Source organism: Pagrus major, chromosome 2 (genome assembly GCF_040436345.1).
Source record: "Pagrus major chromosome 2, Pma_NU_1.0".
Taxonomy (NCBI): Eukaryota; Metazoa; Chordata; class Actinopteri; order Spariformes; family Sparidae; genus Pagrus; species Pagrus major.
In genome coordinates, this window is record NC_133216.1 from 8,381,378 (window position 1) to 8,394,789 (window position 13,412).

At 39.1% G+C, this 13,412-nt stretch overlaps 1 protein-coding gene across 2 annotated transcripts in view; it reads right to left on the minus strand.

The window, feature by feature from the left end:
- Positions 1 to 8,880: 8,880 nt before the first annotated feature.
- Positions 8,881 to 13,412, minus strand: part of b3glcta (beta 3-glucosyltransferase a) — a 70,334-nt gene continuing 65,802 nt past the window's right edge. The window contains exons 12-15 of one of the 2 annotated variants that reach the window (XM_073493785.1): positions 12,888 to 12,987; positions 12,329 to 12,448; positions 10,638 to 10,782; positions 8,881 to 9,415 (exon numbers count right to left, since the gene is read on the minus strand). In XM_073493785.1, coding sequence (XP_073349886.1) covers positions 9,248 to 9,415; positions 10,638 to 10,782; positions 12,329 to 12,448; positions 12,888 to 12,987 — 533 coding nt within the window. In that variant the 3' untranslated portion in view covers positions 8,881 to 9,247. The other variant, XM_073493793.1, reaches the window with a different exon arrangement.

Here is a 13,412-nt window from a genome sequence, read left to right on the forward strand (position 1 = left end):
CTGCACTTCATTATAATGCATATTGCACCTTATGTTCCCCTCCTCCTCCTCCACAACATATTATTCTGGCCTCCGGCCTTCAGGTCATAAGTTCAACGTATTATTATTCATCATGTCCAACACATTCACTGCGAACAGCCTCACAAATATCAATAAAGTCATTATTATGCGCTACTCTCATTTAATCGAAAATAGTGTTTTATATATTTACTGCGCATTCTGGTTGCAACAACAAATATCAATAGATTATCAACAGGTGATCAAGGAAGAAGAAGGTGATATAAAGACTCAGACTGAATGAGTTTTGTGCTGAAAGCAAAGCTGATGTTATTGGTTTCCAGTGGGAATATTTTTATTTATTTTTATTTTATTTCTATCACAAAAGACAAACTTCACAGGTTTTTGAGCATTTTGGTTACTCTGTCCCATTTTTGTACCTGTTCTCTTCTCCTTATTTAATTCTGCATATCATAAAAAAACCCGCCACCATCTACATGTCATAAGAGGATTATGAGCTCCTCTGAAATGATTCCAATTTTATTTTTCACCTCTGACATCAAAGTAAAGAGACTTTCATGTTTTGAATTCAACTGTGGAGATTTAAACAAGCATACATAATTACAATCATTATCCTGACAGCATAAATAAATTGACCTTTAGCACGCATCATTGTATAAAATATGCGAGGTCACATAAGTGCACAGGAAGTACGCTTATGTGAAAGGCTTCTACAAAACTTCTATTAAACAGTCTTGAATGAGCTCCCTGTGAAAGAAATGAATCATTTTTGTCAGCCCTGTCACCTTACTAATGATTCAAAAGGAAGTCTGGTTGAGTGACGCTCACACCATGTTGCTCTCTAGGTAATGAAATACTTGGAGTGAGAAGTTCAAATAGCTTCCTCCCATTTCTGAATCCAAAAATGTAAAATTGGCTGGCGCAGTATTTTGAGACTCACTCTTCACATATCAGAGACTATAGCTGCTACACACGGCGCTGGTTCTGCTCAGACTTACCCACATCTCTCCAAATAATTACATTTCATGCGGAGATGAAAGTGAACAGGTGGCCATTTTTCTCCGCTTTCTGTGTCTCCAAGATAAATGAGGGTTAACATGTGTGGGAGGAATTCTGACTACTTTCATCACAGTGTGTTGTTTCGTTGCACAGTCACAGTATCAAGGCACCTGCACACCGAGCTGCTTTGCACTCCTTATTTCCTGGTCATTTAATGCTCACCATCGTTATAATGGTGGTACTCTAACTTACAGAATATGAAAGCTTTCGAAAACCCATATCTGCCAGTTGTAGAAATAAATAACTGACTACTTAGCCTTTATAAAATAAAATGTATAATTATATATTTCCATGGTTAGTTACAATTATGAGACAAAAGAGATAAATGTTGACTTTATATCTCATTATTCTGACTTTATATCTCCTGTTTTTGACTCTCTATTACATAATGTTGGCTTTTATCTTATAATTATGACTTTCTATTTCATATATATGACCTTTTATCTCATAATTTTCACGCTATATCTTATTACACTGACTTTTTATATCATTTTGACTCTTTATCTAATTATTCTGACTTTATATCTCCTATTTTTGACTTTCTTTTTCATAATTTTGCCTTTTCGACTTTTTATCTCATGATTATTACTTTTTATTTCATAATTATGACCTTTCAGCTCAGAATTTTGACATTTTACCTTTTTAATTTAACTCATATGTTATAAATGGCGTTTTATGTCATTATAATGACCTACCATAGGAATATTTTTGTCGTCAAGCTGAATTTTCATCCTATTCATATTTTTTTTATTTCCATGGGCTTCTATAGAAAACAGACCCGTGTTGAACAGTATTATTCTCACATGCATTGCCTGAATACATTGTGTGCCTCAGTCAAGGACAGTGGCCTCAGAACTGGAGTTGCTCCCCAGGTGCAGCAGAGTGGCTGCCCACTGCCCCTTAAAATTGAGGTCGGGTCACATTTGGAAGGACAAAATAACCCTCAGGCATGAATACAGAACCGCTGAACAATAACAGAGCCATACCGTACATACACCATATATTAATTTAAGAGCAAAGGCTGTATATTGCTGTCACAGACAACATGCATTACAGGCCTGCAGTAAAAGATGACAGACATGGTCGTTACTTGTAGGGTGATACTGCTAGCAAATTCAGACAGTGCACACTATGACAGTAATACAAAACTCTCCACTAATCCTGCAGCGATGACACACCTCCAGACGTGCAGCACATACAGTTTCAGGGAGCTGGAGGTGAAGGCTCCCATAATCAAGTACTCCCACTCCTTTCCCACTTAACAAACTAAGCTTGTTAAAGTTAATACTTTCCCTGAGCCCATGACTATCAACAGAGCTGCTGTCAGACTCTCCCCCATCTGTGTTACTTTTTACACTAATGCCTGTAAAAAATAATAAAAGCCAACACTCCCAACATCTTCGTCGTTAAAGCCTCAGGTTCTATACATGTCTGACTGACTGACTGCTCCGGACTGTGAAGACCATTTCTTGAGTTCCCCTCATCATGTGAAAAAACAGTTGCATAATATGCTCTGTGGGTCTGGGGGGATTTTCTGAAGTTTGAAAAAATAACTGATGATGTCAATAGGTTTTTGTATTTTTTTTTGGTCAGGCTTAAGACTTCAAATATTTGACCTGCATTATAAACTGGAGGCATTGAGTTAGAAAGGAGAGGCAGGCAGGGAAGGTGTACTGAAAGATCTAATTGAGTTACATTATGTTAAATGAAGTCAACATTTATTCTGGTGGGTTGGAGTGCTATACTAAATCATGGGAGTAATCCTTAAGTGCTCCTAAGTAAAGACCACCAACAGAATGAAATGTTCTGCAGCAGACGAGCAGGTAAAGACATTCAAGGTCGGTCTGTAGTGCTTTCAATAAACCAACAACTGCTGTTACAGTGTAGAAGGCCAAAAAGTAATTCAGTTCATTCAGCAACCTAAAGGGATATTTAACCCCAAAGTAAAAAACAAGAAAAGATATATTTGCCCTTGTTCCTATAGTGCTATTTTCCTCTCTTGATGGTTCTGATGTGAGTTGTAGAGTTTCGGAGATATCAGCCGTAGAAAACAAATTAAATTAAAACAATTAAATGACAAGAATGGAGGTGATTAAAATGCATGTGAATTGAAACATAGAGTGATTTGATTAAGTTAAAGCTGATTTGATTAAAAAAAATAATCGCTTCCATTTTTACTTGTTACTTTCACCCTTGAGGCAACCTGACTTAAATGATGAATGGCACTTTTTATTCAGTGAATGATGGCTGACGAATGTAAATCACTTGATAATTTATCGCTCCATTGTTCATTTCAAATTCATATTTACCCCTCTATTTTTTTAAATTCTCATGCATTTTCATCACCTCCGTTTTTATCAACTAATTTTCGTTTCATGGTGGAACTGTTTCCTTCCCATTGAACTACACCCACAAACCTTATCACTACATAGAAGGACACATACATCTACTAACAGACAAAAGGCAATATAACTAGCTAGCTAACATTACAGCTCATCCATGGAAGAGGCCATTTATATTAACATCCTAGCCTCTCTTTCATGAGTAGATGCATTCTTTCTTTGACATTGAGATACAGTGTAATACAGTTAAAAGAAAACTGTCCCTGAATTAAAGTGCTCACAACAAGGTTTGTGGATTATATAACCGTGGAAAGAGACACTGCAGCAGCGCAAGCCGAGTGCCATCTAGTCTCCTTACAATCAAGAAAAGGCAGACATCCATAAGTCCAATGTCTCCAAAACTCGGCAACGCACATCAAAACATTAGGTGGATGAATCATCATCACTACAGGCAAGAGGAAAACTTTTTTTTGTTTTTGTTTTTAAATTTTGGGGTGAAATGTCCCTTTTAAGATCATGCTGCAAACATCTGAAAGTTCCCGTTTTGCTCGTTTGTTGGATGTTGCTGATGTTTCTATCTTGTCTGTACTCACTTTTATTGTAACAGTTGCTGTGACGTGTATAAATCAGTCGACTCTGCTCACATCTTGGACAGCTAATACCATCTCTCCCCATCAGGTAGATGATAGCCTCCCGTGCAGCAGCCTGAACAGATACAAGCAGCCTGTTGTTCCCCTGCCAATAAAACTGATTAACTCAGAATGATAGTCTGGGTCCCCACTGCATAAACACATACTGCTTCACATTCCTGTTCTGTCCTTCCTTTCCTTAGTTCCTATTATTTATTTACAGTGACTGGTTATGTGCAGTAATTGGAAAAGATCTCTTGCCATAGTGTATGTCATTAATTGCAGTTTCCCTATGATATATCGTGTTTTTGTGCTGTTTGTTATGTTTTCTTTGGTCGTTTTCATGTCCTTGCCGCTGTGACTTCCATGTCCAAGACAAATTTCCCTGCAAGAGCAATAAAATATATTTTGATCTAATCTAATCTTCTCTTGGAATAAGCAGCTGGCGGAGGGTAGGTATTCAGAAATATTTTAATCGCTATCGGTAGCCTGACACTATGACAGCATACTATTTATTTTAGCACTGAACTAGCTATAAAACCAATCTTGTGTAACCGGTGGTTAAAGACCTGCAAGCATTTTGACTTTCAACACTTGTCCTTGGCCCGGCTTCAACAGCAGCCCGCCCATTCACCAGTAAATCTGCACAAGTTTAACACCTTCAGCCTCTATTTGACACAGAGTTTTTTCTGGGGGGCTAAGTATCGCAGGCACAATCATATTATCCTTACAGGACACTGCTGAATTAAACATATAATTGAAAATAATTAATTCACCAGCCTTGCCAGCATTCATTATCATGATTTTCTTATTCCAAATAGACAAGCACAGAGATGACTCCTGCTGGGGAACACCTTTTGAATGCATAATGTTCAAAATCAGCGCAAAATCGTTCAGTATCAGTGAAATTCCCCTGGGCGAAACAAGATTTCAGACACCTCCGAAGCCTCTGTGTCTGCATCTATATCACACTGTTGATTTACAAGCAGTGTTGCACATCAGACACTGTGTGGCTAATTTCAGGCCCTGTGTGTGAAATAAAGGTGGGAGTGTAATTGTCAGTGGTCTCACGTTAAAGAGAAAACATTAAAATGTCATGAGTTATGAATGAATCTGTTTGCACTCTGAACCCGACGACTCACCTGAAATTATGCAAACAATGACCCTTCACTGCTTCCTTTTTGTTCATTACTCAAAGACTTCATTTGGCATAAATCATGTTATTAACACGACTCATAGAATGACCTACAAGTCTGAATCAAAAAAGGAGGACGATGACAATTATTCATAGAAAAACAATTCTGTAGACATAGAAATTAACCTGACGTGCCTGTTTGAAAGAGACCATGAGAAAGTTTTTGGAAAAGGACAGGCACCTACAAAAAATTCTTGACAGGGGATTGGATGAACCATCTGTCTACCATGGGCAACCTTCAACCAATCAGATCAACAGTAGGAGAGCACTACCATCAGTGGAGCCAGTTGGAAAGTCAAACTCTTGCCAGTCGAAGGAAGAGCGAAAACATCTTTTTCATCCAGAAAAGCCTTCGTTATTGTTCTTTGCTCTTCTTTCAATGAAATATACTCTCCAGTTCTGATATAACTGATGTAGCAGCATCTATGCTAACCTCATGAGGAGCCACCATTGTTGTTTTCAAATTAAAAGTTGCTTCTCTCGCCGGTTGTCACACCTCAAACACACAGCTTGAAGCCTGGCTAGATGGATATGCGAGATTGCATAATCGTGCGATCTTGTGAGTCCGACTGCCTCACGAGGTAACATAGAAATCTGTGGGGCTATAAAGTTTAAATTATGGCTTTTTTGTGTGTATTTTTTGTTCTCATTTACAAAATACTGTTTCTAAAATGTCACAAACTGCCAAAATTGGTTTATGATTTGATTAAAATGAATGGAACCAGAGAAAAGAATAAAAGTCAATATGCCTTTGTCAGGCTGCAGTGCTTTTGAGTTGAATGCTAACGCTAGCAACCTACTCACAATTACAATGCTACCACAGTGATGTTTACCATGTTCTCGGCTCATTTTAGGGTGTTAGCATGCTAACATTTGCTAATTAGCACTACACTGAAAAACAAAAAAGGATTGAGGGTCGGGTCGACCACCAACCAAAAGCGTCAGTATATGACGAGTTGGGATTGAGACTCAAAATCAACTGTCTTACCAACAGGAGCTTTAAGATATTTTGGACTGGACCAAAATGGCGGATTGACTAAGAGACTGAGTTGCCTACAACAAAAACAAGGTCATTGTGTTGCACAGAACAGGTTTTATCTTTACCTATTGAGATCACCTACGGTAGCAGGGGAAAACTAAGTCTCATAATTATTTTGCTGAGGATCCTTGCCTTCTCTGTTGTTCCCCTGAAGGGACGGAAAACAGATTGGCAACAAGTGAGAAAACTGAGTGATGATAAAAGCCTCAGCTCAGCCGACTGTGACAGAGATTTGAGATGGCACTGAGTGCGGCATCTCTTCTCATCTGCTTCATTTTGGCGGCCTCGCAGATCACAGTGAATCCTCTGTGGAGAACGCACTCGTGTTCAAACAGCCCCAACTGAAAATTCAAAACCCTCCAGCTGCTCTCCAGCCAGGACTGGCCACGGCTCACACATGCTTTTATTCAAACACAGCTTTATGAATAGTAATCCAGCCATGTGGACCCACATCTTTAGCTACAAAGGTAAAGGAGGGATTTGAAAGATGATGGTAAGGAGGTAATTTTTTTAATTAACTGCTTAAAAGGAAGAAATAAAGGTAAAGAGGAGCCCCCTTTTCTCAACTTAACCCGCTGCATTACTAAAGGGCTAGGTCACTCAAATTACAAAACATGCTGACAGCAGTTTTCATTGGGGATATTGCTTTGGTAGAGTTCCAATAAAAACCAGGACACTGGAGAGAGAGTTTGAAGTTTAATTTTCTTTCCAGTGTAATTTGTCAGAGCTTTAAGCCCACACAAATAAGATTTAATTAACGTCCACTATACTGGGGTATAAAGGAAGACATCTAAGGATACATGAAACGGAAACTGTTTTGTTTTGGTATTTTTGAGTAAAGAACAGTCACACACAAAGTGTAACAGAGGAAGATTATTGTCACGTTAAGCTTTACAGACCTATAAGAGATTTTGCCTCTTCTCCACAATTGGACCAACTCTCTCACATTTTTCGATCATCTATTATTTGGAGCTAATAGTAAATAAATCACAAACCCCTAACTGGATGAATTGTGTGAGTTATGAAGCCTAAAAACAGTTCACAGAGCAATATAAATGACTGGAATTAGGTAGTGCTGGCATCTGTGAAGGTTTTTTGGAGCACATGACGCAAAATCCCCTTAAATGTTCATCAAAGCCATTTACATAGCTGTTGTTTTAGGAAGGTTTGGGTGCCGCTCTGAAGTCTTTTTTGAGTCAAAATTTGAATTTCTCTGCAGGGGAGTTTACAGTTCAAAGTTACACATTGTGTTTTTTTATAAGTTATATATTCCATATCTTGAGGCCAATAAAATATTCAGCATTCAGTTTTTATACCTGGCAGGCAGTGTGGAGAGGCTTTGAAACTGACTTCAGACAATCATGTAGGGAAATAAATAATATAATCATGCATTTCGCCTAATTTATAAAAACACATATATTTTTTTTAGGATAAGGGCAATTCATCTTTCTATTTTTGAGGGAAATGCGCTCATCTTCCTTCCTTTTACTGTTCTGGACACGGATTAAAGAATGAAATTCAACACCAGACACAGTCCAGCCCCGCTGGGACGTTGCTGCTGACACGCTGGAAATATTGGCAGAGCAAGCATGTTGTGTGGACCTACTTTGAATCAAGGATCTCCCTCAGTGTAAAGCACTGTCTTACCACCACTCATCACTTACTTCATGTGTGGGTGAGTCCCACCAGGATTTTAACTTGTTTCCTGCAAATAGGTTACAATTCATAGGTGTGTTAGAAGATGTCTATTTGACTTATTGCACTGCTCCAGATGCCTGAGGCTAATAGACTTTTCATGAACTGGAGCTGGCCTGGTGCGCTATTAGGACAGTGTAAATTTAGCACCACAATACCGTCAGAATCAGCGAGTGGAGGAACATCTTCCGTATTACAGAGTGCATTTCAGACAGGCAGTAATGAGTTTTCCCATATTAACATTCGTTTCAATTAATATCAAGCCCTTCATAATCCTCAGGTTTTCTAAAGCTTTTGTGGCCATTACCAGGCAGCAGTCACTTCCAGCTTTTTTTTTTCTTTTTGAGAATGAAGAATTGCAGCTGCAAATTAATTTTTTAGACTGGCATACAGCCAGAAAGAAATCATTCTTCACCAGAGGCTCAAGGTCTTTGAAAGACCTTTAATGATGGTCAGCAAATCATTGCGTCTGCCAGTTAATTATCTGAGACAGTTGATTTTTGTGAGGGGAAAAAGTGAAAATGAAAAATTGCTACTGATGTTGATAAAACTAATTCCCATCTTATACCTCGGGATATCAGCTAATGTTTTACAAAAAAAAGTCTGATCAAATTATGCTCGTTTTTCTCCTGTGACTGAGGTCATAGCGAGCCTTGAGAAACTGATGGTTTTTCCCAGAATGTAATGAGGTGTTTAGGTGAGTTTAAAGTTAAAAGTTGGACCCTTTTAAAGACTGTATGTTGGGTACATTTTGGGAGTAATTACGAACTTTCAGCATGCTTTAGAGAGCTTTAATTCTTCCTTTTAGCAATACCAAACAGCCTGTACTTTTATCCCCAATTAACCTTCAACAACACATCACTGATTTAAACTAATAGGCCTCTAAAGAAATAAAAAGCAAAACATTCTCAAATAATTTTATGTCAAAATAGAGCACAATGTACAGCATTAGCAATACTTTTTGAAAGATACAGTACCTCCCACAGAGGAAGATTCTCCTCTTTAAGGTTCAGATTATTCATATGATATAAATATGACATATTACATCCAGATTTCCAAAATGCCAGAAACCCCAACATGCAGATCAGTCATGAAAACATTCAGTCATGGACACACGCTCGCATGGTCCTTCTTAATGACAGCTCAACACCAGCAATACAAAAACATTTACATCTGTGAAGGATTCAGCTCCATGACTCCATACTACACACACACACACACACACGTCATACATACATATCCATACAGGCTAGTTGTGTGCTTAAAATTATTATAACTCCGTCTTAGCACTGTTATCGAGTCCATCTGAAGCTTTTGCCACCAAGTCATCTCTGAGCCATTTGTTGAAAACAGCGACCGGGTCGATGTTCCAGTGTTTGTGGAAAGAGATGGGCACCTGGTGAGCTAAGAGGTCCCTGGAGTAGTCCTCTGGGCGTGCCTGAAAGATAAGATTAAGTACAGTCGTTTCAATGTGGAAGCCGTCACAGGAGACTACGTGCGAGTGCTGCAGAAAGTTTATGTCACTGCATACTTTTAAAAAATTCAATTATTAAGTTGTAACAATTTGTTTGTTTTATTGGCTGATCCTCAGATGCTGTTTATACCCGGCATTTTCACGTGATCCGAGCACAAGCGGACAGCTCAGTTCATACCTGCTATGAGAATATGTCTCAGGTGACCAATGATTTAGAATATGCCGTAGCTGTGTTGCAAAGTTTTTTAAGTTTCTCCTCCGACAAATCTCAAAATTGCACAATTTTTTAAGGGAGTCTGGTCTCAGTCTGAGATCAGTTGAAACAGAGAGTGCGTTCACAAACATCATCAGCCACATAATTACCAGTCTCTGATTGGTAAATACTGTTCGCATAAACATTCAAGTCATAATTACACATTAACTTAGAGCTCAGTCCCCAACTTCAGAACACGGCGTATCAAATCCATCATTCCAGGTAATATTTCATTGATGTCATGCTTTAATGTCACTGCACAGTGTTTCCAACCTTCACAAAACAAATTCTGCAGCCATCGAGAGCTGTACAGGAGCAAGTTACACCCACTGGAATCTTTGTCATCTTTACGATCCATCCCACATGACGTGAATGTGACATGATGGTGCATTTACATCATGTCAGCAGAATGGGAGATACCCACATGACAGCCAATTTGTGGCCATTTTTCTTATGTAGATTTTTTTTTTCCCCGATGGGAGATATTGTGTCTGACAGAGATTCCTGATATCTTGCTACAGTTGCAGAGAGAAATGGGGATTTCGTGCTCAGCTGCTTGTAATTATGGAATCCAAGACATGACTTAAATGTGATGTAAGCGGCGGTCTAATGAGCACCTATGTCGGCCAGTTGTGCTCTCGACTACCAATAAGATAAAAGTTTATATTTGTCTGATGAAAGGTTTGTAAAATCTGTGATTACATCTGACTTTCTGCACAGTTTATTAGTTTAAAGGCACCATGTATCACACTGAATAACTTCCCCCTTAATTGAAAAGTGGGCTGAAGAGATTTCAAATGATTTTTCCGAGCTAAAAAAACGAATTCTCAGTCTCTTATGGCAAGAAAATATTTGGATGGTATTTTTCACCATAGGTACTAATGCACAGAGAGAGAGACACACATGGATGTATTGTAAGACTGTGTGTAAGACCTGATGGAAGAGTGGACTGTGTGTGACAGGAAGTCCGAGAGCGTTGAGGCACATTCCCAGCACCATGTCATCCGGAGCGTCATTACTGTAGCACTTACAGCCGCTGTCAAGAAGTCGCACCACAGCCTCCCTGCTGAACACCATCCTGCAGCAACCGACACATAAGACACAAAATAGATGCACGACACAGTCAATTTAGCTGAGTTGAACCTTAGAAGCAAATGATAGAAATGGCCAGAAAACAAAATCACACAAAAATCTGTCTTTCAGCGATCACCGTAAAGTCCGCCACACTTATTTTATGGTGAGAGGGCGACAGAGCAGAGAGTGAAACTGCAAATCAAGCTGAGAGGCAGATGTGGTTTTTCTGCACAACAATGATGTGACATCTCTCTGAGAAAAGAGGCAATTACACATGAAAAAACAAATCTCAAGCCGCCAAAGAAATCGCTCATTGCCACTCAAAACAGGTTTTAGGAGATGTCTCTTTTGAGAAAACTGGCAGTTGCAGTGCTGTAGAGTGTCACAGCAACTGAAGTGTCCCTAAATAGAGTTTCTCACACAGCTCACTCACAGCTCGAGATTTATCTCCGGTGCAGCTTTCCTCCAGCACTGACAGCTGACACATGACTTGTGCTTATTGCCCACTTTTAGTTGTATATAATACGAGGGCTTTAAAATGTGGATACTGTGGATTACAATTATTTGTGTGCTGTGTGTTTATTTGCGGTGACCTATTGCTGCCATGCTAGAAAAAAGTATTGTTATTACAAGATGTTTTCACGTTAGAACAAGAATATTTTCTTACTATAATATCCAGAGGTGGGAAGTAACAAAGAACAAATACTTTGTTACTGTACTAAAGTATATTTTTCAGGTGTCTGTACTGTATTTGAGTTTTTTTCTCACAACTCCCTGCAATTCAACACAAATATCTACACTTTCTACTCCAATCATTTTCAAAACAGTCTCTGTCAGTGTTTCTTATCTGCAGAGACCCTGCAGCCCTCCTCCTGGATTTCTTATTTTCTCAATTTATTTCTGTGCTCGTCCCGCTTTACCAACCCAAAATGTCATTATTTGACATCGAGACTCAACAATCAACAATCTTTGTGGTGCAGCTTGGACAAATCCTACTGATTCTACCTTTAAAGTTTAATAGTCTTTAAATTACATTAATATGTTGTGAGGTTCAGTTAGCTTTACACATAAATGGCTGGTAGAAATGTCCTTCAGAGGGATACTTATCACTTTTTACTTGAGTAAAGAAGTTGAATCAGTACTTCTACTTTTTGTACACCAGCATCTGTACTTCTGCTTGGGTGAAGAATGTGTGTACTTTTGCCACCTCTAAGTTTGCATGTCTCATGTTGTTATAACAATAAACTGTTCACGTTGCCAGAAAATATGTATGTATGATGTAGTGTGAGTATTAAGCATGGACTCCCCTGTCTTATCTCATCAACTAATGATCACTTGTTGTATTACGTGGTGATTTATTCCATTTTTCATCAAGTATCTTTACTGCAAAACACAATTTCCCTGAAGGGAGTGACATGCTTTAAAACTGACTTTAAACAGTTTATCCGTAAATTACAGATTACAGGTTTTCCATTACAGCTTTTATAGTCCCTCCGCTGCGTCTGTATCTTTCATCGTTATTCCCCGAGCATCTTCGCTGTGAGACTCACCCTCCACCTCCCGTGATGTAGCTGTAGCCGCCTTGGCTCAGGCCGTAGCCGTACCTCTCTCCAAGACACACTGGTTCAGAGGGGTTGTAACAGCTCAGCAAGATTTGCAGTCGCGGGATGCTGCAGAAAGCACAGATCAAGCTCATCACACCCTCATCATCATCACACACACACTTGCCTGCGCATACATACATTTGAAACTGTCCATTTAGGGGCTGAAGTAACTGCTCCCCCTCAGGCACTATTACACATCCAGAGATTTCCACATGAAGGGGCAACCTGACAGATATAAAGTGAAGCCAGCTGGACTTGAATTTATGTACTTTTTTAGATGTCCGACAGGATGGTAATATCTCTGGAGCTCATTTTCCCAAAATGACTTCATTCCAAGCATTTCTCTCTTCCACTGTTCAAACCTTTTCTCGGCTGTCAGACAGAATCTATTAGAGCATTTATGAACAAATGTCAGTCAAACTTTGAGCAAAATGAAAGCCTGGCATTTAAAAACGAGACACTGTGTCCCAGTTAAAAAAAACATTTCCAGATCATGGAACTTTACCTGATAAGTGTGTCATCATCCACAACAATGAGCCACTTGGTTTTTGGGACAGAGCTGTTCAGAAATCTTTGAAGGATTGCGAATGTTTTCCCGCAGTGGCCTGCAAATAGAGACATGGTATCAATAGACTGGCCTGTACGACTTAATCACATATTGACCGTGTGCTGTATTCTGCTTTACGAAGATAAATGACCCTATTGAACGAAGAAACACACACTTAGCATAAGCTGGTATTTACATGCACACACACGCCTGCATACACACAAATGCATATATAACGGCTCTGCCACAAAAAGACAACATTAAGTCATAAATTGTGCTAACACTAAAGGATTTGAAAGGTGGCAGGCTAACCGAAAGTCACAAGTAGAGACTATAAAAACAGCAACACTTTATTAGGAGACGACATAAGGCCTCAGTTTGAAGTTAGATGCCACAGCTCCACTCAGAACAATGAGTGAATACATTTTTCAGCATGACTGGCTCCTGGAAATCCAGCCCGGGCAATGTGCCCCAAATGTAACA